At 44.5% G+C, this 24,951-nt stretch overlaps 2 protein-coding genes and 1 long non-coding RNA gene across 4 annotated transcripts; 1 reads left to right on the top strand and 2 right to left on the bottom strand.

The window, feature by feature from the left end:
- Positions 1-5,159: 5,159 nt before the first annotated feature.
- Positions 5,160-17,747, bottom strand: LOC126990125 (uncharacterized). Its single transcript, XM_050848674.1, has 5 exons — positions 17,711-17,747; positions 12,358-13,086; positions 11,483-11,740; positions 10,475-10,654; positions 5,160-6,378 (listed from the first exon to the last, which is right to left on the bottom strand). Exons 1-5 carry the CDS (start codon positions 17,735-17,737, stop codon positions 5,890-5,892), a joined length of 1,683 nt encoding a protein of 560 aa, XP_050704631.1. The 5' UTR covers positions 17,738-17,747; the 3' UTR covers positions 5,160-5,889.
- Positions 10,669-11,334, top strand: LOC126990126 (uncharacterized). 2 transcript variants are annotated; one of them, XR_007744030.1, is made up of 3 exons: positions 10,669-10,897; positions 11,069-11,182; positions 11,213-11,334. It is a non-coding gene; the product is annotated as an uncharacterized LOC126990126 (long non-coding RNA). The 2 variants fall into 2 exon arrangements; XR_007744029.1 differs by having other exon boundaries at positions 10,669-10,954.
- Positions 17,748-20,222: 2,475 nt separating the features above from the next.
- On the bottom strand, positions 20,223-24,859 carry LOC126990124 (endoplasmic reticulum transmembrane helix translocase-like). Its single transcript, XM_050848673.1, has 5 exons — positions 24,693-24,859; positions 23,230-23,426; positions 22,239-22,390; positions 21,763-21,871; positions 20,223-20,456 (listed from the first exon to the last, which is right to left on the bottom strand). Exons 2-5 carry the CDS (start codon positions 23,374-23,376, stop codon positions 20,238-20,240), a joined length of 627 nt encoding a protein of 208 aa, XP_050704630.1. The 5' UTR covers positions 23,377-23,426; positions 24,693-24,859; the 3' UTR covers positions 20,223-20,237.
- Positions 24,860-24,951: the final 92 nt, after the last annotated feature.

The raw sequence follows: 24,951 nt of genomic DNA, 5'->3' as shown, positions 1-24,951 counted from the left end.
GTGTGGAGTTAGAGGGAGAGGGATGAGATAGGGGGTGAAGAGAGGAGGGAGGGAACAGAGGAAGGGTGGAGAGTGGGGAAGGAAAAGGGGGAGGGGTGAGGAGTGGGGAGAAGGGAGAGGGTGTGGAGGGGGAAGAGAGAAGTGGGAGGGAATAGAGGAAGGGTGGAGAGTGATAGGAGGAATGGTGAGGGGTGAGGGGGAAGGAGGATGAAGGGTAGGTGTGAGGGAAGGGAAATAAGATGAAAAAAATAAAATACACAAACAAATGAACGTGATCCCTACAGTACCTCTCTCTCTCTCTCTCTCTCACACACACACATAAAAGGACATAAGATAAACAGCTAAAACATGTCTATCAAACACATTCACAACTACTAACTAATGGAAGGTTCCTCCAGCCCCTCACCAAGCCCCTCCAGAGTACCGACCCTGCCCCGATACTCACCAACCATGGTCATCGCCTGCTGGTCTTCAGGACAGCATGTGGGTACTCTGAGGCCACTCGGCGGTGACTGAAAAATACCAGGTGGTGGCGAGGGGATTCGAACCCACGTTTTCCATGGTGTGGTGAATGTGAGCACAGCACGCTAACCACTCAGCCACCGCCTGCCTTAAATAATGATAATGATAATAATAATAAAAATAATAATAATAATAATAATAATAATAATAATAATAATAATAATAATAATAATAATAATAATAATAATAATAATAATAATAATAATAATAGTAGTATTAGTAGTATTAGTATTATTATTATTATTAGTAGTAGTAGTATTAGTAGTATTAGTAGTAGTAGTAGTAGTAGTGCTGGTAGTATTAGTAGTATTAGTAGTAGTAGTAGTAGTAGTAGTAGTAGTATTAGTAGTATTAGTAGTAGTAGTAGTAGTAGTGCTGGTAGTATTAGTAGTATTAGTAGTAGTAGTAGTGCTGGTAGTATTAGTAGTATTAGTATTAGTAGTAGTATTAGTATTATTATTATTAGTAGTAGTAGTAGTAGTAGTAGTAGTAGTAGTAGTAGTAATAGTAGTAGTAGTAGTAGTAGTAGTAGTAGTAGTAGTAGTAGTAGTAGTAGTAGTAGTAGTAGTATAGTAGTAGTAGTAGTAGTAGTAGTAGTAGTAGTAGTAGTAGTAGTAAAATATATATATATAGAGAGAGAGAGAGAGAGAGAGAGAGAGAGAGAGAGAGAGAGAGAGAGAGAGAGAGAGAGAGAGAGAGAGAGAGAGAGAGAGAGAGAGAGAGAGAGAGAGAGAGAGAGAGAGAGAGAGAGAGAAATATAGATATAGATAGATAGATAGATATAAATATAGATATATAGATAGATAGATAGATAGATAGATAGATAGATATAAATATAGATATATAGATATATAGATAGATAGATAGATATAAATATAAATATTTGGTATCATTGCAATTAAAGGTTACATTTTTTTCTACCCACACATGACCCATCCCTACCTTTCCTCCGTTCCTCCTCCACCTCCTTCTACCCACACATGACCCATCCCTACCTTTCCTCCGTTCCTCCTCCACCTCCTTCTACCCACACATGCCCCCATCTATTCTCTCCCCATCCACAGTATCCGCATCTTCCTATCGTCATTAGTTTCTGAGTTATTCGCATTTATATCAAGGTATCTCTCTCTTGTCAGGACTTTTTTTCTGACCACCTAAAAATTTTACCTCCAATTTAACTCCACTTTTTCCTACCTTTCCTCCGTTCCTCCTCCACCTCCTTCTACCCACACATGCCCCCATCTATTCTCTCCCCATCCACAGTATCCGCATCTTCCTGTCGTTATCCGTTTTGAGTTGTTACCGTTTTTATGAAGGTATCTGTCTCTCAGCTCCGTCATCTTTTTGAGACCACTTAACATTATGAGCCCAGTCTTCTCCACTTTGCCTTCATCGTTCCTATCTCTCCTTCCATCCACGTGGCCCCCATCTTCCCTCTCCTGCCTGGACCTGCCACTGACGGGTAGGAAGGACTTCTCCTTCCACTCCTCCTCCTGCTCTTCCTGGACGCCCTACTCCTCCTCCTGCTAGTCCCATCCCTGCTCCTATCTCTCCTGCTCCTGTTCCCACCTGCCATTCCAGGATTCCCGGCGTTCCCAGCGAGATATTCCCAAAAAGGTGAAGCCATTCCGACCGCCAGGCTTAAAACGGCGGGCTGGGTGAAGGGCGACGGGCCTAACAATATTTACCTCCACATTGACAATTATTACTTATTTATTAACTTCAAAGGCATGAGAGGGACTTAAATAGCATCAAAACTGTTCATTAGGCTTTAAAAACTATAAAAACTATCAACCAACATAACCAGTCTGTGCATATATTTTAACTGATTGCTTCTGTATTAACTTCAAAGGAGAAAAGATTACTTCAGTAGCCCCAAAAATAATTAAATAGGCGTAAAACACAATATAGACATATACTGAAGGCCTAAAAACGAGTCTAGTCAGTGATCAGCGGGATACGAGCCTAACTATTTCAAGGCAGACATACCTATATATTTCTGACCACAAAATTTTCACGCCCAGTTTACCTCCAGAGTCATTGTGGGGCCTCCTTGACCTTGTTTGGGCGATGATGCAGTAATCCTGTCGTCGTAGGGTGGGTGAGGTGACGCGCCCCCAGGAGTATGCCCCCACTGATAGACTGATTATATGTCTCATCATCCTTATATTTCCGAGGCTGGCGTGACCCTAACCTCGGCTATTTATGCTGCTAGGGGGCTATTAGGAGCAGCTAGGGGCGTGAGGGAGGCATGGAGAGATGGAGGAAAGACTGAGGAAGAAGGGAGAGAAAGGAGGAGGAGGAGGAAGGAGAGAGAGGAGAGAAGAGAGGGAGGTGGAGGAGGAAGACTGTCTGGCTGAGAGGCATAGCAAATCTTCCCTCCATATTTAAACCCATTTTTGGAGGGAAGGAGGAAACGGAGAGAAAAAACGGAGGCATGGAGAGAAAGAGAATTTATTTAGCTATGTGTGGGGGGAAGGAAGAGGAGGAGGAGAGGGAGAGAAAGGAGGGAGAGAGGAGAGAAGAGAGGGAGGTGGAGGAGGAAGACTGTCTGGCTGAGAGGCATAGCAAATCTTCCCTCCATATATAAACTAATTTCTGGAGGGAAGGAGGAAACGGAGAGAAAAAACGGAGGCATGGAGAGAAAGAGAATTTATTTAGCTATGTGTGGAGGGAAGGAGGAGGAGGAGGAGAGGGAGAGAGAAGAGAAGAGAGGGAGGTGGAGGAGGAAGACTGTCTGGCTGAGAGGCATAGCAAATCTTCCCTCCATATATAAACTAATTTCTGGAGGGAAGGAGGAAACGGAGAGAAAAAACGGAGGCATGGAGAGAAAGATAATTTATTTAGCTATGTGTGGAGGGAAGGAGGAGGAGGAGGAGAGGGAGAGAAAGGAGGGAGAGGAGAGAAGAGAGGGAGGTGGAGGAGGAAGACTGTCTGGCTGAGAGGCATAGCAAATCTTCCCTCCATATATAAACTAATTTCTGGAGGGAAGGAGGAAACGGAGAGAAAAAACGGAGGCATGGAGAGAAAGAGAATTTATTTAGCTATGTGTGGAGGGAAGGAGGAGGAGGAGGAGAGGGAGAGAAAGGAGGGAGAGAGGAGAGAAGAGAGGGAGGTGGAGGAGGAAGACTGTCTGGCTGAGAGGCATAGCAAATCTTCCCTCCATATATAAACTAATTTCTGGAGGGAAGGAGGAAACGGAGAGAAAAAACGGAGACATGGAGAGAAAGAGAATTTATTTAGCTATGTGTGGAGGGAAGGAGGAGGAGGAGGAGAGGGAGAGAAAGGAGGGAGAGAGGAGAGAAGAGAGGAAGGTGGAGGAGGAAGACTGACTGAAAGGCATGGAATTTTTTTCCTCCATATTTAAAGTTTAAAGAGAGAGAGAGAGAGAGAGAGAGAGAGAGAGAGAGAGAGAGAGAGAGAGAGAGAGAGAGAGAGAGAGAGAGAGAGAGAGAGAGAGAGAGAGAGAGAGAGAGAGAGAGAGAGAGAGAGAGAGAGAGAGAGAGAGAGAGAGAGAGAGAGAGAGAGAGAGAGAGAGAGAGTACTTACATCTTACCTATTTCCGTCATGTATAAGTTAATTAGTTTGTCTGGCTGTTTATTTTTTTTTCTCGTTGTTTTCTTCCTCCTCCTCCTCCTCCTCGCTTTCCTTCTTCTTCTTCTTCCTCCTCCTCCTCATGCATGAATCAACCTATCGCAGTTCTTTCTTATATCCGCAATCTATATAAGTTTGTGTTCTCTCTCTCTCTCTCTCTCTCTCTCTCTTATCTTGTATTATTTATTCCACTCTTGTAAGGCTTTTTTTCATCTCTGGTGATCTCCACCACTCCACAACCATTTCTCTCCCTAAAAACATGTAGCCAACCCCTCTCAGTAATTGACCTGTAGGTTGCATTTTCTCCATTTACTGCTTAATATACCTCTAACAATGACATGCATGACTGTGTAACAGGGTTGCTTGACGTCGAGTCAAATATAGACTATTATTTGCGCATGGCTAAGTTTTTCTCCTTCCTGCCCCAATACTGTTTTCTCGTAGTAATTAAGAATATGGAAAAGGAAAAGGAAAAATCAATTCTAAAAGTCCAGTTTCAATTCCTTTTATTGCATAAATGATATTTTTTTCCATCCGTGAAGGTCACACACACTTAATAGCATCGAAGCAGCAAACAGGTCCAGCGCGGACACTGTTTCCTTTGTGTGTAGAGAAACACTGGTTTAATGAAGCCTTGGATGACGGACAATTAATGTTCTCGTTTCAAAATTAAGTGTTAGAAGAAAAAAAAAACAGCAAAAGAACACTAAGTAATTTGAGTAAAAGAGGTAAACTTTAATTTTCTGCCCTTTCCCAGTGTCTAATGTAGTTATACGATTTTTCTTAATGCACGGTCTAATTTGAAACCTGACCTCCGTGTATAAGGAGGGATTACTGTACTGTACAAAACATCATGCTCAATAGTACAAGAAACTGACCAACACATTATACTGAACTTGAGGTTACAGGAAATAAAAAACAACAACAATACATTAAGAAAACAACCACAATCTCCTCTATAATGTTGTGGTGGTGGTGGTGGTGGTGCAGGCCAGTATACCCTTACAGCACCACGCCACAGTCCACCACAATCTCCTCTATAATGTTGTGGTGGTGGTGGTGGTGGTGCAGGCCAGTACCCTCAACACCACACAGTCCACCACAATCTCCTCTATAATGTTGTGGTGGTGGTGGTGGTGGTGGTGCAGGCCAGTACCCTCAACACCACAAAGTCCACCACAATCTCCTCTATAATGTTGTGGTGGTGGTGGTGGTGGTGGTGGTGCAGGCCAGTACCCTCAACACCACAAAGTCCACCACAATCTCCTCTATAATGTTGTGGTGGTGGTGGTGGTGGTGGTGCAGGCCAGTACCCTCAACACCACAAAGTCCACCACAATTTCCTCTATAATGTTGTGGTGGTGGTGGTGGTGGTGGTGCAGGCCAGTACCCTCAACACCACAAAGTCCACCACAATCTCCTCTATAATGTTGTGGTGGTGGTGGTGGTGGTGGTGCAGGCCAGTACCCTCAACACCACAAAGTCCACCACAATTTCCTCTATAATGTTGTGGTGGTGGTGGTGGTGGTGGTGCAGGCCAGTACCCTCAACACCACAAAGTCCACCACAATCTCCTCTATAATGTTGTGGTGGTGGTGGTGGTGGTGCAGGCCAGTACCCTCAACACCACAAAGTCCACCACAATCTCCTCTATAATGTTGTGGTGGTGGTGGTGGTGGTGGTGCAGGCCAGTACCCTCAACACCACAAAGTCCACCACAGTCACCTCCTTAATGTTGTGGTGGTGGTGGTGGTGGTGCAGGCCAGTATACCCTTACAGCACCACGCCACAGTCCACCACAGTCACCTCCTTAATGTCGCTGTGTTGGGCTGCCTCGGCCACCACGTGCAGTCCCTCCACCACCTCACCGAAGAAACAACAACGCAACACATCACCCTGATCGTCCCTGGTGGTGATGGCAAACACACCCTGCCTCCCCTCCCCCCACACATCCCCTGCCCGCCATGGCCTGTCCTCCCCACCCTCCTCAAGGCCAGGCAGCAGCACACATTTCCCCTTACCATCATTACTCTCGTAGTCCCCGCCCCACACACACTCTCCCGGCGTCCCCTTCCACCCCACCTCGTACAGCCTGGTGCCGCGGTAGGAGGGGCCGCGCTGCCCCGTGCACAGCATCAGGAACTGGCGGCCCCGCTGGGTGTCGGGGCTCAGACGGATGTGGACCCGGCGCGGCGCACGGCCCGGCCAGGACAGGTCCAGGAACACCGTGCAGGGGGGGGAGGGCGGCACGACCTGGCTGACCTGTACACAGACACAACAGGTGGTAACACACACACACACACACACACACGCGACGATGCTGCAGCCGACGCAGCCGTAAAATAGCTCGCAGAGGGTTTAGGGTCGGGGAGCATATTTAAACTACTCCAACGGAACTTTACGACCTACTAACGGGGAGGCTGCGCCCCCCTCGACCCCCCCTTGTAACCAGGGGGGCCTAGCCATCCCCTGGACCCCCCCCCCACATGTATACGTGACTTATTTCAGCAAGGAGGTATTTCTCGCAACACCGGCTGCACCGTCGCCAGAGGAGGCTTCCGTAAACATTCTCCACTATTTTCAGGAGTAAAAAAAAAGTCCTTGAATTGGATTTTCAAAGCGTTTCCATGACTGTTGAAGGTTTTAGAAAAGATTATATATGAAGAGATACTGATGGTTCATAAGGTAGATACTGGCACGGACCTAAAACGAATCTTTATATATATATATATATATATATATATATATATATATATATATATATATATATATATATATATATATATATATATATATATATATATATATATATATATATATATATATATATATATATATATATATATATATATATATATATATATATATATATATATATATATATATATATATATATATATATATATATATATATATATATATATATATATATATATATATATATGTATATATATATATATATATATATATATATATATATATATATATATATATATATATATATATATATATATATATAGACACACACACACACACACACACACACACACACACACAGACATAACACAGGAGAGGGATGGATTGCGTGTATCTGGACCTGACGAAGGCTTTTGACAAAGTTCCACTTACAAGACTACTATGGAAGCTGGAAAATAAAGGAGGATTGAAAGGGAAAATGCAAAACTGTCTGGAAAGTTACTTAAGGGGCAGAGAGATGAGAACAGTGGTAAAGGACATGAAATCGGAATGGAGAATTGTAGATAGTGGAGTGCCTCAAGGATCGGTATTGGCACCAATACTTTTCCTAGTACATATTAATGATATGCCGGAGAAAGTAAGCAGTTACATGAGCCTGTTTGCAGACGATGCGAACTTGATGAGACATATAAGAAACAGTAAAGACTGTGAAATTCTGCAAGAGGACCTAAATAAGATTTAGGACTGGAGTTTGAAATGGGAGATGGAGTTCAATGTGAAGAAATGTCATGTAATGGAAAGAGTGAAGGGAGACCAAAATGGACATATAGAATGGGAGATGGAGAAATATTGAAAGTTCAAGAAGAGAGAGATTTGGGAGTGACAATACAAGATAATCAACAGTCTGAGAGTCATGTTAATAGGATATTCGGTGAGACGTATAGAATGGTAAGAAATATAGGATTAGCATTCCACTACATGGATAAGGATAGGATGAAAAAGATAATAACCACTATGATTACACCAAAACTGGAATATGCGGAAACTGTGTGCTCTCCCCATAAGAAGAAACACGTCCAAAAAACTAGAAAGAATACAAAGGCTGGCAACGAAAATGGTTCCAGAGCTGGAGGGATGAACAACATGTTTGGAGGAGTGTCATATGAAGAAAGCTTAAAGGAAATGGACCTGCCAACACTGGAACAAAGAAGAGAAAGGGGAGACCTAATACAAATTATGGGACAAAATGGAAGAAGTAGACAATGAGGAGTTACTACTACGAGAAGGAAGAAACACCAGCAACACACGAGGACACAGTAAAAAATTGAGGAAAGGAAGATGCTTGAGAGACATAAAGAAATATAGCTTCCCGCAAAGAAACATAGAGCTTTGGAACAGACTAAGTGAGGATGTAGTATCGGCGAAGAGTGTGCAAAACTTTGAGGAAAAACTGGACAGATACAGATATGGAGACGGGACCACACGAGCGTAAGCCCAGGCCCTGGAAAACTACAACTAGGTAAATACACACACACACACACACACACACACACACACACACACACACACACACACACACACACACAAATGTAAATAAAGGAAGTAAAAAGACAGAAGGAAAACCAACAAAACTGAGGAAAAGCAACAGGGTTGGAAAGGCAAATTTCTGTTAGCATAAACTGCCAACCTCCAGGAGCTTCTAGAACACCCGAGGGAAAGGCAGGAAAAGGCTGTGGCTGAGGTCACTAAAGCTCTGAACACAAGGCAGGCCCTGGTGAGGGACGCAGCAGACAAGAAGCAGCGTGGGACAGCTACTGGCCAGATGCCGGCAAGAACGGAGAGGCAAAGAGGAGGGCTGGGACTGGCCGAGGCCGAGGCACCGCAGCCTTGGAGGGCGGCCCCCAAGCTGCGGGGAGAAGAGGTGCTTGGGTTGTAGCGGGGGATGTGGCGCCACTCAAAGCTAGGATGCAGACACAGATCATTGAAACTCAGCGGCCGCCTTCCCCCTCAGGCAGGGTCAAGTCTCCAGCCAGTGATCCCTACACTATGGACCGGAAACTTGCCCCAGCCTTGTCATTAACACGCGAATTTTGGAAAATCAACCGCTTTGGTGCGAATCGCCATAACTCCCTTATTTCTGGGGCTACAGAAATGTTTTGGGTATCAATCGACGGCAAAATGAAAGGGCTATAGTTATTAGTAAGCGACCGGGCTCCAAAACCGACTCAAAAGGGTAACAAATTGAATAAGTTCACAAAAAACGGCTCTGAAAAAAAACTATTTTTGAGTTCCCAACCTTGAAACCCACTCATTTTTTGAGAATTTCAAAAAAATTGTTTACCAAATATTTTAGCCCTACCAATGTGCTTTCCAATATGATGCATAACATTTCCCTACCCCCAGTAGTTTCGTCGCTAGAGCTCGAAACGTGACCAGAAGTCGCGACGAACATTCGCCGAATCTGTCTCATTTCACGCGCCGAGACGAAAAACCTTCCTGACGCCACAAAAATTAATGTATCTGCATAAAAATTCATATATGAACACTTCAATATGTTGACTATCTTGTACTGAAATCATTTTAAGATATCTATATAAAAGTTATTTTTATATTATCATTTCACTATATAAATAAACCTATATTAAGCGCCTTATTGTACATGTTAATTAATTTATATTAATTAGTATTCAACCCTATTTCTTCCCCTTTAAGAATAATACATTTAATTTGCTTTCTTTGATACTATATATATATATATATATATATATATATATATATATATATATATATATATATATATATATATATATATATATATATATATATATATTTTGTCTCGGCGCGTGAAATGAGTGAGAGTCGGCGAATGTGCGTCGTGAATTCTGTTCAAGCTCGAGCGAAAACTACAGTCGCTGGGAAGGCGTGCTTGGTGCCAAATCTATTAATACAGATTAATAATCAGAAAAAACCATTGGAAAACAGGAAATAAATAAAAAAGTTATATGCAAAAATCTAAGACGTGTCCAAATCACGGCACAAGGGCCGAAAAACGGTCTATTTTGTGACGGTTCGACGACAAACTTGGAGGCGAGGTATCACAAAATCCTTCGAGCTGGTCACACTACATTGCCAAGAGGGGCGACATGCCAAAGTGCAGCCTTCTAGAGGCAATAGCAAGGCCACACTAGACAAAAACGGCAAAGTGTCTGGAGTTCGTCAACATCGCGCACAACAGGGTTTGCGTTTCGAGCTCTAGCGACGAAACTACTGGGAGTAGGAAAATGTTATGCATCATATTGGAAAGCACATTGGCAGGGCTAAAGTATTTGTTAAATAAGTTTTTTGAAATTCTCAAAAAATGAGTGGGTTTCAAGGTTGGGAACTTAAAAATAGTTTTTTTTCAGAGCCATTTTCTGCGAATTTATTCAATTTGTTACCCTTTTGAGTCGGTTTTGGAGCCCGGTCGCGTATTAAAAACTATAGCCCTTTCATTTTGCCGTCGATTGATACCAAAATCATTTCTGTAGCCCCAGAAATAAGGGAGCTATGGCGATTCGCACCAAAGCGGTTGATTTTCCAAATTCGCGGCTTAATGACAAGGACGCCGCAAAATCAAAAGAGTCCGCCGTCCATTACTTGAGATGTCACTGCTCCAGCTCACCTGCAGGGTTGACGCGCCCAGTGGCGGGGGATGGTCCGCCAGGGCATGGAGGCACGGCCGGCCGGCTTCGAGGCTTATTCTTGCGTGTCGGCGCTGACCTTCCACCTGGTGCACAGCAAACACCCGGCCAGCCTGCAGCAGGCTCCTGGTGCGCTCTGTCAGACTGCGGAAGTCCTCGGCCTGCAAAGGTCCCCGGTGGAGGGAAGGGAATTAAGAGCAAGAAGACCACGTCAGGCTGCTGCCTTGGCCGGCAGGAAACAAGAGTGTGTAAAGAAAGCTGCTGACTCCTTAAGAGAGCTTTGCTTATGAAGCTGAACTCAAAACTCACTGAGGCACCAACAGAAACACCAATTATGCCATGACAAGGTGACCACTGGTAACTCACTGAGGCACCAACAGAAACACCAATTATGCCATGACAAGGTGACCACTGGTAACTCACTGAGGCACTAACAGAAACACCAATTATGCCATGACAAGGTGACCACTGGTAACTCACTGAGGCACTAACAGAAACACCAATTATGCCATGACAAGGTGACCACTGGTAACTCACTGAGACACCAACAGAAACACCAATTATGCCATGACAAGGTGACCACTGGTAACTCACTGAGGCACCAACAGAAACACCAATTATGCCATGACAAGGTGACCACTGGTAACTCACTGAGGCACCAACAGAAACACCAATTATGCCATGACAAGGTGACCACTGGTAACTCACTGAATGACAAGGTGACCACTGGTAACTCACTGAGGCACTAACAGAAACACCAATTATGCCATGACAAGGTGACCACTGGTAACTCACTGAGGCACTAACAGAAACACCAATTATGCCATGACAAGGTGACCACTGGTGCTGTGTTGAGGTAAGGCAAACACAGCAATCACACAGTGACAAGGTAAGGTGACTGCAGTGCTGTGTTGAGGTAAGGTAAGCACTGCTGTGACGTGTGCCAGGGACTCGCTGTAACAAGAGTGACACCCAGGGGGGGTACTGACCTTCAAGCTTGGCTCTAAGATGAACTGCACTTTTTCCATGATGGTGAGGTCTGGGTCTGACTGGGAACTGGGCTCTTCTGGGTCTGACTGGGGCCTGGGTTCTTCTGGGTCTGACTGGGGCCTGGGTTCTTCTGGGTCTGACTGGGGCCTGGGTTCTTCTGGGACTGACTGGGGCCTGGGTTCTTCTATAGAAACAGTTTCCAGAGCCGCCTGGACAGCCTGGGCGGCCTCCAGGGCTGCACTAGATGCCTCTCTCACCTGAAACAACAACACTGGGTTAGGGAAGAAGCTCACACCCTCGCCCCTGTGTGCTGCTTTCTATACCACCTGTGTGTACCCCTGTGTATGCCCCCTGTGTGTACCCCTGTGTATGCCCCCTGTGTGTACGCCTGTATATGTCCCCTGTGTGTATGCCACCAGTGTCTACCCCTGTATATGCTTGTAATGTGTATATTATCATGTACATATGAATGCATGTGTCGAAACACAAGCTCAGTGTCGCCACAGGATGTTAGTGGACACGTAGGCGCTTATGGTCGTGAGAACAGAAGCTGGGTTGACGCTAAATCAGCAAGGATAATCACATGACCGTTGTAAGTTACGGCAAGTAATCACCTTAATACACACCCTTCCGGCGAACCAGCAACGCAACTAAAACGAGCGAGCAGCGCCAAGAGGGAGGAGAAGAAGACGGGTGAGGGCGCGGGGCACAAGGTCCGCTCCGGGTGTGCTCCCAGCGTGTACCCTTGTGCATGCCCCCTGTGTGTACTCTTGTGCATACCCCTTGTGTGCACCACTGTGTATGCCCCCTGTGTGTTGCCTGGTGTGTTTACTCGCGTGGCTGAGGGCCCAGGGCACAGGTGCAGCACACTCACCTTCCTGGCGGTGGTGAGGATGCCGGCGTCAGGGAAACACTGCTGGCACTCCTCCAACACCTGCTCCACCTCACCGGTGAGGTGGAACACTGTTGCTAAAACTTTGAGTGCCTCTTGCTCTGTTGCACGAGTGCGCAACTTCTCCCGCACAGTCTGCAGCTCCTGCTCCTTCTTCTTTGCCTCCTTCCTCTTCGGTGCCACACGGAACCTTTCCTGCTGCAGGAGCTCCCTGGAACTCCTGCTCTGGTCCATCAGTCCCTGGAGGCTGTCCTCCAGCTGCTGCTGCCGCTCGACCCAGCCTGTCAGGGTGGCCTCATACTGGTCCAGCTGGGACTGAGCCTCCTGGCAGGCGGTGATGGCGGCCACAACTGTGGCCTCCTGTTCCTGCAGAAAGGAACGCATTTTCTTGGAGAGACCCGCTGCTCCCTTCTTGCCAGCTGATCCTGCTGCCCCTTTCCCCTTCCCGGCACTGGGTGGCGGCGAGGCCTCCGCCGCCTTGCCGTCTCTCAGCCTTCTTATTAAGGCCTCAATTGTATAGCAGACAGGGAACTGCCCGCCCTCGGGCACGGCATGGGTGACGCGGCACTCCGGACAGGTAACACGGCCCTGCTCCTTCAGCTTATCTGAGCACAGTGTGCAGACTGTGTGGCCACAGGGCAGAGTGCGTGGCCGCTGTACTAAGTCATCAAAGCCTGTCAGGCACACTGGACACTCCTCGGGGTTGTCACCCTGAAACAGAGAGGCAGAGTGAGGGAGGCACTACAGCAGAAACACACTGGAGGTGTGTGTGTGTGTGTGTGTGTGTGTGTGTGTGTGTGTGTGTGTGTGTGTGTGTGTGTGTGTGTGTGTGTCAAGCAGGCAGTGGATAATACTGTAATTAAACAGGCAATACAATCTTCATAAAGTGTGGATAAAACAGTCTTGAACCTTAGTTAGCACAGCACTGTGCATGAATCATCTCTACTGATCGTGTCCAGTGACTCCAGTTTCCAGAGCCAGTCCTGTCCTGATCGCATCAGCTCAGACTCACCGCGGGATCAGTGTGCCTCACCAGCCACATGAGCCTCAATAGGCGCCACTTCAAAAATCCTGCCCCTGTGCCACCAGCGGGACATTCAACAACTGTCCCCTAAAACTGAACTTGAAAAATAAATAAAAATAAGTAAAAATAAAATAAAAAAGGACAATTTTGTTTAATTCTCTAATTTAATGAAAATTCCTGAGTATTCCCGAAAATTCCCGTGTAAAGTTTCCAGTTCAAAATTCGTGTGACTTTTACAATGGTACTTCCTTATAGCACAACAGAGTGGAAAGTACTGGCGTTAAGCTGACGGGAATCATCAGTTTATCGTCTGAAATATTTCATGTACTTTCTTTGACAGAAAAATAGACTTGTGTCTATAAGGAAGGTGCCAATGATCAGTGGTGGGCTTCGTTAATCATAATCTTAACATCGTTATATTGTTAATGTAAATGTTAACGTTGATACCGTTAATCCAGCAAGAATGTATTGAATGTTAACATTAACGTCTATGAAAAAAGTACATCATTACAGTAGTCCTTGGTTTATCCGGCATGAACGGGTGTGGCAGATAAACCGTTGTTTTGAGACTTGCTCCTACGTAGAGATACCTCAGGACTGGAAGTTAGCTAATGTTACACCCATTTTTAAGAAAGGTAGGAAAGAGGATGTTAGTAATTATAGGCCAGTCAGTTTGACTAGTATACAGTGTGTGTGTGTGTGTGTGTAAGATTCTGGAGAAAATTATTGAGGGTAGTATTTGGGAGCATTTAGATCAGTATAGACTAATTAGGGACTCTCAGCATGGGTTTAGATGAGGTAGGTCGTGTCTCACAAACTTACTACAGTTCTTAGAACACATTACAAAGCAGTTAGATGAGGGAAACAGTATAGCCGTAGGTAATTTATCTAGATTTTAGTCAAGCTTTTGATAAGGTACCACACAGGAGGCTAGTGCATAAACTGAGGTTGCATGGGATAGGGGTACAGTACTAGTGGAGTGGATGGCTCAGGGGTAGAAAACAGAGAGTAGTATTAAATGGGGCCAAGTCTGACTGGAGGGAAGTGGTTAGTGGGGTACCTCAGCTAGGGCCACTTTTGTTCCTAGTATATATTAATGATTTAGATATAGGGATTAGTAGTAAAACACCAAAGTTTGCAGATGATACCAAGATAGCTAGTACAGTACAGGGGCTCAGGACAATTATAGGATGCAAAGGACTTGGATAGGATGGGCAGATAGGTGGCAGATGGAGTCTAACTCCCGGAAGTGTCAGGTTATGCATATAGGTAAAGATATAATAGGAATTTTAGCTATGAGATGGAAGGAGTTTGGTTAGAGGCAGTTGAGAATGAAAAGGATTTAGGTGTAGTGACAGATAAGACTATGAAATTCTCAAAGCAGTGTTTACAAGCTAGAAATAGGGCAAACAGGATCCTGGGGTTTATAAATAGAAATGTTATAGTTATGAAAGCAAGGAGGTAAGAGGTAGTTTATATAATGCATATGTTAGAGCTCATTTAGAGTATTGTATACAAGCTTGGTCACCACAGGATGTAACTTTGTTAGAAGCAGTTCAGAGAAGAGCAACTAGGATGATGGCAGCAATGAGGCGCCTGGAGTATAGGGAGAGGGTAAAAGAGCTAGATATGTTTTCATTTGAGAGGAGATGTCTAAGGGGGGATATGATAGAGCTATATAAAATGTTTTCAGATTGCGATTACTTAGATGTGGATACTTTCTTTACACTAGAGGAGGGAAACAGGACTAGGGGTCATGATAGGAGAATTAGGAAACAAGGGTGTAGGTTGGACTTACAAAACTATTTCTTTAGCCATGCATAGGGTGGCAGATTTATGGAATGCATTGCCAGGGGAGGTAGTATGCAGCAGTAGTGTAAATGTGTTCAAAAAGAGGCTAGATGAGTTTATGGATGAAAGGATTTGGTAGGAAGTAGTGGGTGGATACAGGTGGAACACGGCTGGGTGGTGGCCGTGTGGTGGCTGGCTGGGGCAGGATTACTGCATTCAGGAGATTAGATGGGCTTGGGGAGGCGGATGATGGGTGCTACACTGCCACTCGCGGGGGTGGACAGGGGCTGCCAAGTATAGGCCAGTTTGCGGACCCCTTGCGATCATGTGTTCACACACACACACACACACACACACACACACACACACACACACACACACACACACACACACACACACACACACACACACACAGACACACACACACCAGGACACTGTTTGTTGTATAGGCTACACACACACACACACACACACACACACACAGACACACACACACCAGGACACTGTTTGTTGTATAGGCTACACACACACACACACACACACACACACGCATACACACACACACACCAGGACACTGTTTGCTGTATAGGCTACACACACACACACACACACACACACACACACACACACACACACACACACACACACACACACACACACACACACACACACACACACACACACACACACACACACCAGGACACTGTTTGCTGTATAGGCTACACACACACACACACACACACACACACACACACACACACACACACACACACACACACACCAGGACACTGTTTGCTGTATAGGCTACACACACACACACACACACACACACACACACACACACACACACACACACACCAGGACACTGTTTGCTGTATAGGCTACACACACACACACACACACACACACACACCAGGACACTGTTTGCTGTATAGGCTACACACACACACACACACACACACACACACACACACACACACACACACACACACACACACACACACACCAGGACACTGTTTGCTGTATAGGCTACACACACACACACACACACACACACACACACACACACACACACACACACACACACACACGGTAAGGAAAGTAATTGTGACCTTGATACGCCCTAGACTAGAATATGCATCAGTGGCTTGGTCGCCATCACTTAAGAAACACGTTAGAAAACAGGAGAGGATACAGAGAGCGGCAGCAACAAAAATGGCACCTAGTCTGAGCGACCTGCCTTATGAAGGAACATTGCTGAACCTCCCTACACTGGAGAGTACAAGAGAAAGAGGAGATTTAATAGCGGTGTATAGGGTGATGAATGGTCTGGAGAAATTGGATAGAGATGACCTTTTGATAAGAGAGAAACTTAAGAGGAAATGGAAAGCTAGGAATTTGTAGAAGAGACATCAAGAAGAACAGCTTCCCGCAGAGGTGTGGGGGGGTCTGGAATGGGCTGGAGAGGGAGGTGGTGCAGGCGAAGTCAATAAGCGCATTTACGGCCAAATTAGACGGAAGTACTGTGAAAGACGGGGCAGCGCCAGCATGGCTCCGTACATGTACATCACAGCTAGGTAACTACGTAAATACACACACACACACACACACACACAGAGAGAGAGAGAGAGAGAGAGAGAGAGAGAGAGAGAGAGAGAGAGAGAGAGAGAGAGAGAGAGAGAGAGAGAGAGAGAGAGAGAGAGAGAGAGAGAGATTTACATAGAAAATCAGACTTGAATAAAAAGTTTCTTTTTATGAAGCCCAACATTCTGTTCGCTTTATTTGCTGCATCGATGCATTGCTGTGAGAATTTGAGGTTTGACGCGATTTTGACCCCCAAGTCCTTGACGCATTGAACGCTTTTGAGTTTAACGCCGCGCATTTCGTAATCGAACTTCTTATTCCTCGTTCCAACTTGAAGGACCTGGCACTTGTCTACGTTAAAGGGCATCTCCCATCTATCCGACCAAGCTGAAATTTTGTGCAAATCCTCTTGGAGGCTTTGCCTGTCTTCGTCAGTGAGAACCGAGTTACCAATCTTTGTGTCGTCTGCAAATTTACTAATGCGGTTATTGAGTCCAACATCCACGTCGTTGATGTAAATAATGAAGAGCACTGGGCCAAGAACCGAGCCCTGAGGGACGCCACTAGTGACCGGCCCTGAGGGAGAGAGAGAGTGAGAGAGTTTTCTTTACAGGAAATTTATTTGGGAATTTCATCAAAAGTCATTCAGATAAAAAAATACTCCTTCGGGTACCGGTACTAACGGTACCTGAAATTTCGGTACCGGTACTACCGGTACTCAAATTAACGGTACTTGCCCATCCCTAGGGAAGACCCGTCCCGCCCTACCTCCCTCACCCGCCACAAACTCATCGGAAAATCGTCTTATTTCAGCGTTCTCCGCCGCGTCCACAGGTGTCCAGGGTAACGAAAGGCATGGAGTTCAAATGTCATGCCTCCCGGCGCTTGAACAGGCTCAAACAAGGCGGTTTTTAGGCCGAGAAGTGGACGACGTACCTTTGTTGACAACTGACAGGCCGCCATCTTGAAGTCCTCTGGCGTAGTTGGGGTGGACTGGTACCGGTACCAGTAACGCTACTAACGGTACCAGTTAGGCTACGGTACCGGTGCCGCTACTAATATATATATATATATATATATATATATATATATATATATATATATATATATATATATATATATATATATATATATATATATATATATATATATATATATATATATATATATATATATATATATATATATATATATATATATATATATATATATATATATATATATATATATATAAATATATATATATATATATATATATATATATATATATATATATAGATAGATAGATATACATATATATACATATATATATATATATATATTTATATTTATAAATATATATATATTTAATTATATATAGATATATAAATATATATATATAAATAGAGAGAGAGAGAGAGAGAGAGAGAGAGAGAGAGAGAGAGAGAGAGAGAGAGAGAGAGAGAGAGAGAGAGAGAGAGAGAGAGAGAGAGAGAGAGAGAGAGAGAGAGAGAGAGAGAGAGAGAGAGAGAGAGAGAGAGAGAGAGAGAGAGAGAGAGAGAGATTTACGTAGATTTACATAGAAAATCAGACCACAATAGACCCCATGGTCCAGACTTGGTGGTCTGTCCTTAAACCTAAGTGATTTTACATTAATCATAAGACTCCAAAACGTTGCACTTCTACTCGAGAGAGAGAGAGAGAGAGAGAGAGAGAGAGAGAGAGAGAGAGAGAGAGAGAGAGAGAGAGAGAGAGAGAGAGAGAGAGAGAGAGAGAGAGAGAGAGAGAGAGAGAAGAGTTTCTTTTACAGAAAATTTATTTAGGAATTTCATCAGACGTCATAGATAAAAAAACTCCTCTAGGTACCGGTACCGGTGTGCTATCCTGACTTTTCGGTACCAGGACTATTGGAATTAACGGTACCTGCCCATCCATATATCGTATATATATATATATATATATACTTTTGGTGTTTTTTTCAATATTTACGCAGAAAAACGTAATATAGAGCCTAAATAAACGTCCTGTTATGTATATTAACTTATTCTAGTAATTACCGATGCTATTAGACGGCTATTTATAACACAGCCCTAACTATAGCGGTCACTTATTATTATTACGGGCAGGGCAGAAAAACGTGGTATATGGAGGTAATCAACGTTCTGTTTACTGTATTATATCACTGTACTAATTACCAAGTGGCGCTGGATGGCTAATTATAACGATTTAGCCATAATATCGTATACACGGAGAGAAAGAGAATTTATTTAGCTGTGTGTGGAGGGAAGGAGGAGGAGGAGGAGAGGGAGAGAAAGGAGAGAGGAGAGAAGAGAGGGAGGTGGAGGAGGAAGACTGTCTGGCTGAGAGGCATAGCAAATCTTCCCTCCATATTTAAACCCATTTTTGGAGGGAAGGAGGAAACGGAGAGAAAAAACGGAGGCATAGAGAGAAAGATAATTTATTTAGCTATGTATGGAGGGAAGGAGGAGGAGGAGGAGAGGGAGAGAAAGGAGGGAGAGAGGAGAGAAGAGAGGGAGGTGGAGGCGGAGGGACAAAAAATCTTCCACTGTGCAAAAAACATTTATTTATTTATTTATTTTCATTTTTTTTTTACTTTCTCAAAAAAATAAAAAATAAAGAAAAAAATACAAATAGGCTTAACAATTCTCTCTCTCTCTCTCTCTCAATATATCTATCTCTCTCTCTCTCTCTCTCTCTCTCTCTCTCTGTGTGTGTGTGTGTGTGTGTGTGTGTGTGTGTGTGTGTGTGTGTGTGTGTCTGTCTCTGTGTGTGTGTGTGTCTCTCTCTGTGTGTGTGTGTGTGTGTGTGTGTGTGTGTGTGTGTGTGTCTCTCTCTCTCTCTCTCTCTCTCTCTCTCTCTCTCTCAGTGCCGCAGGAGGGTGCCAACTTGCCCTCCCAAAGAGTGCTAGGCAGACTCTATCTATGACGAACGACAGCGAAGTCCAGGCACAGAACTTGTAGGAGGGTCACCCGAACTGGAATGGAAAAGAGTTGATAAAATGGAGATTGTGGAGAAACGGAGAAGAGGAGGAAGATGTGGAGGAAGGGAGGTGGAAGAGAAAGATTAAGCTATTTTTGGTGTAGCAGGAAATGAGGGAGAGGTGGAGGAAAGTGGAGGAAAATGGACTTGAACTTGGAGAAGGAAATGAACGAGACCACTAAAATTACGCTGGAGAAATGGAACACAGACCTTGATAAAAGTGGAGATTGGTGGAGGAACGGAGAGGAGGAGGAAGATGTGGAGGAGAGATGGAAGAAGAAAGATTAAACTAGTTTTTGGTGTAGGAGGAAATGGGGGAGAGATGGAGGAAAGTGGAGGAAAATGGACTTGAACTTGGAGGAGGAAATGAACAAAACCACCAAAATTACGCTGGAGAAATACACAGACCTTGATAAAAGTGGAGATTGCAGAGAAACAAAGAGGCGGAGGAAGAAGCGGAAGACAGGAGGAGGAAGAGGAAAGATTAACCTACTCTTTGGTGTCGGAGGAAAGGATGGAGAGACGGAGGAAAGGAGAGAAAAATGGAGGCAAATCTCACCTCACTCGGGAACTCGACGATCTCAAACTGCCTCCCAAAGTCCGGGAAGATGCCGAGGGAGAGAGCGAGGATGAGACCAAAGGCTCCCATGAGGCTGTATAGGAGCGGCCGGTTCTCGCTCAGCCCCTCCATGTAAGGTCGGCCCTGGGGGAGAAAAAGTTTTAATATATTTGTTCATATCTCAAGAAGTTCTTAGGTTAGGAAAATCAAACTTGGTGGGTGGCTAGAGGGATAGTTAGGGCAGGTGTGGTCGAAATCTGGGTGTTTTAGGTTGAATAAGAGCAGAGTTATCGCAGTTATAGTCAGCAGGATACATTTTCCGAAGACGAGAATTTTTTTGTGGAAAGTTTTGATATATTCGTTGATATCTCAAGAAGTATATAAGTTAGGATAATGAGACTTTGTGGGTGAATAGAGGGATAGTTAGGGCAGGTGTGGTCGAAACCTGGTTGATAGTGGTTGAGTTAGAGCAGAGTTATCGCAGTTATAGTCAGTGGGATACATTTTCAGAAGATGCATATTTTTTGACGGGGAAACTTTTGCTATTTTTGCCGATATCTCGAAAACAATTTAAGTTCGGATAATGAGACTTGGTGGGTGAAGAGAAGAATGGTTTACGCAATTATTGGCGGAGTCTGAGTTTAGTTTCGTTAATCTGAGGCAGAGTTAAGAGCATGGAAACTGCGGAACACAATTTGGAACGGAATTTTTCGTCGCTCAAGAAAAAGTTCCGCCACACTTGCTTGTATCTCGGAAAGTATTTAAGTTAGGGCGATGAAATTTGGTTGATGTATAGAAGGATGGTTAGGGTACATGTGGTTAAAATTTGGTTGACCTAAAATGAGTTAGAGGTGAGTTATGGGTGGTCACAGTTAGGGCTATCTTTTCTACATCATTTATATTTTTGAGTGGGAAATGATTTAATGTTTGTACTTATATCTTCAAAAGTATTGACGTTAGGGTACCCAAATTCTGAGGGTATACAGAGGAATAGTTAGGGTATATGTGGTTAAAATTTGGTTGAGGTAGGATGAATTAGAGCCGAGATATGGCCATTTGAATTTGGGACATATTTGAACTCCATATATATTTTTTGAGTGAGAAGTTTTCTTGTATATGCTTATATCTTAAAAAGTATCCAAGGAAGGCCAACCAAATTTTGGGAGTGTACAGAAGAATAGTTAGGGTGCATGTGGTTAAAATTTGGTTGAGGTACAATGACTTAGAGATTAGTTATGGGCATTTGAATTTGGGACATTTAAATATTTTTTGAGTGGTAAAAGTTTTTGTGGATTTGCTTATATCTTCAAAAGTATCTAAGTTAGGGTACCCAAATTTTGAGGGTATGCAGAGGAATAGTTAGGGTAGATGTAGTTAAAATTTGGTTGAGGTAGAATGACTTAGAGATTAGTTATGGGCATTTGAAGTTAGGGTCTCATTTTGAACTTACCCTGTAGTTGATCGCGAAGGTTGATACTTGGAGAGCCAGCGAGATTATGTACACAGTGGAGTTAAGGAGAGAAGGTTCAAACTGCTTCTCCAGGTCCACCGCCGCCCCCCTGGAGAGAGAGAGAGAGAGAGAGAGAGAGAGAGAGAGAGAGAGAGAGAGAGAGAGAGAGAGAGAGAGAGAGAGAGAGAGAGAGAGAGAGAGAGAGAGAGAGAGAGAGAGAGAGAGAGAGAGAGAGAGAGAGAGAGAGAGAGAGAGAGAGAGAGAGAGAGAGAGAGAGTACATTAGTAAGGCCTGGTAATCTGTGTGTGTGTGTGTGTGTGTGTGTGTGTGTGTGTGTGTGTGTTTGTCCAAGGTTCAATATTACCTCATTGCTTCCTCCTCCTCCTCCTCTTCCCTCCTTTCCTCCTTCCTTCTCTTCCTCCTCCTCCTTCCTTCTCCTTCCTTCCCTCCCTCCTCCTCCTCCTCCTCTTCCTTACCCTATAGCAGTGTGGTTGTCCAGGTGGTTGGCTTGGTTGACCAGGTAGAGCAGGGCGGTAAAGTGGCAACCAAACTGTAGAAGCACCGTCGCAACCGTATAGATATTGAAGATATTCGGTAGAGGTCGGTGAGCGCTTAACTCCGGCAGCGGCTGTGGGGGAGGAGAGGAGAGAGAAGGGTCAGACAAACGGGGTGATTGTGGCGGTTGTGTTTGTGCGTTTGTGTTGCCGTTGGTGTGTGTGGGTAGGCAAATTATCTCTCTATGTTTGTGCTGAGTGGCGTGTTTGTGTGTGCTACCGTTTGGCTGTGATATCGAAAAAGGTTAAGATTTCCAGATAAAAATTTGGGACAGTTTGATTTGGGTAAGGGTTACGTTTGAGGTGCTTGTGGGGGTTGGTGTTTGTGCGTTTGTTTCGCCGTTGGTGTGTGTGGGTAGGGGAAGGATTGGTCTACGTTTGTGCTGAATGGTGTGTTTGTGTATGCTTTGGTTTCTCTGGAATAATGAAAAATGTCAAATCTTTTCTGTGATAAATTGCGTCTGGGTAAGCTGGAAAGGATAAACAAACAGCATCATTGTGGGGGTTGTGTTTGTGCGTTTGTTTTGCCGTTGGTGTGTGTGGGCAGGGGAAGGATTGGTCTGTGTTTGTGGCGATTTGTGTGTTTGTGTGCGTTTTAGTTTAGCGGGAATTTTGAAAAACGCTAAGATTTCGCGGTTAAAAAAACAGCACCGCCTGGGAATGGGTCGCACAAACACGGTGATTGTGGGGGTTGCGTTTGCCTGTTTGTAAATCCGCTGGCGTGTGTGGGTAGAGGAAGGACTGCTCTACGTTTGTACCGGTCCGTGCGTTTGTGTGTGTGTGCGTTTGGCGGTGAGATCGAAAAACGCCAAAACTTTCACACTATAATAATCACAGTAACCCTATCACCGACCCTCCCTCTATCTCCCTTCTTCCCAGACCCCACAAACGAAGCCTCCCCTGCCCCTCTGACCTTTGACCTTGAGATGAAGAGGAAGCAGGCGGCCTGTAGGAGTCCCTGTAGTGTAGCCTGGTAGTCGCTGAACTTGATGCCATCCAAGTACAGCACGCTTTGAGAATAGGCTAGGATGAGTGCGTTTAGGGCCAGGATCTTGAACATTTGCAGTGTGGTCACCAGCGTACAGCGGCCCTGCTTGATGATGTGGCACACTGCGGGGGGAGGGGAGGTAGAGCGAGGTTAGAGCGAGCCGCCTAGCAAAGGGGGTGCACGTAGAGCGAGCGTAGAGCGAGGGAGGGGCAGAAATGTGAAGGTTTTTCTCGCTCAAAAAGTCTGGCTATGGAAAAATTGACTGTGGTTAATGTGGAATTTTGAGAGAATTAGAGCGAGTTAGAGCGAGTGCAAGGAAGGGGAGGTAGAGCAAGGTTAGAGCGAGCCGCCTAGCAAAGGGGGTGAGCGTAGAGCGAGCGTAGAATGTGGGAGAGGGAAAAATGTGAAGGTTTTTCTCGCTCAAAAAGTCTGGATAGGGAAAAAATGACTGCGGTTAACGTGGAATTTTGAGAGAATTAGAGCGAGGTAGAGCGAGTGCAGAGGAAGGAGAGCGAGAGCAATGTCTCGGCCACAACTGGAGTGTAGAGCGAGAAATAGAGAGAGAGAGTTGGAGAGGGAGTAAGCCAGGATGGGGGCATTGAGCAGGCAAATTTGAGGGGCACTATTCCATTCAAGTTTTCCGAGAGGATGGAAAAAGTTTTGACATTTTCCTCGTATCTCAAAAAGTTTTCAAGGTAGGGTAATGAAACTTGATAGGCATATAGAAGATTTATTAGCCTATATGTGGTAAAAATCTGACCTACCAACGATGATTGAGAGCTGAGTTATGGGCAGGAAAATTTGAGGGATACTATTTCACTTGAGAATACCAAGAGGATGAAAAAAGTTTTGACATTTTTCATCGTATCTCAAAAAGTTTTAAAGCTAGAGCAATGAAACTTGATGTGCATATAGAAGAATCATTAGTCTATATGTGGTAAAAATCAGAGCCACCTACAATGATTCAGAGCTGAGTTATGGGCAGGCAAATTTGAGGGGGACTATATCACTTGAGTATTTCGAGAGGATGGAAAAAGTTTTGACATTTTTCCTCGTATCTCAGAACTTATTCAAGCTAGGATAATAAAACTTGAGAGGCATGTAGACGAATTATACGACTATTTGTGGTTAAAATCTGAGCAACCTACGATGACTTAGACCCGAGTTATGAGCAGGCAAAGTTGAGGGGTACTATTCCATTCGAGTTTTCTGAGGATAAAAAACTTCCGATCTTTTTGCACATAACTCGGAACGTATTCAAGATAAGGTAATGAAACTTGATGGGCAGGTAGATGAATTATAAGACTATTTGTGGTTAAAATCTGGTCCCCCTCCGATGACTTAGAGCGGAGCTACAAGCAATCAAAGTTGAGGTTGCAGTCACTCACCACACTGTATGGAGGAGAGCTTGGAGGTGAAGGGCGCGGCTATAGATGCGTCTCCAAGCTTGACGAGGGTGTTGGTCTCATCTTCAAAGTCCTGTAGCAGCTTATTCAACTGCAACTGTGCCCGCTGAAGCTGTTCCTGTAGTAGTAGTAGTAGTAGTAGTAGTAGTAGTAGTAGTAGTAGTAGTAGTAGTAGTATGCTATATAAAAAAAAAAATTCAGCCTCAAAAAAATCGTAAAAAGTTTCAACATTTCTCTAATT

This window comes from Eriocheir sinensis, unplaced genomic scaffold (assembly GCF_024679095.1).
Source record: "Eriocheir sinensis breed Jianghai 21 unplaced genomic scaffold, ASM2467909v1 Scaffold146, whole genome shotgun sequence".
In the NCBI taxonomy this organism is placed as follows: domain Eukaryota; kingdom Metazoa; phylum Arthropoda; class Malacostraca; order Decapoda; family Varunidae; genus Eriocheir; species Eriocheir sinensis.
Note: the sequence above shows the minus strand (reverse complement) of the source record. Positions and strands in the feature narration are given on the sequence as shown.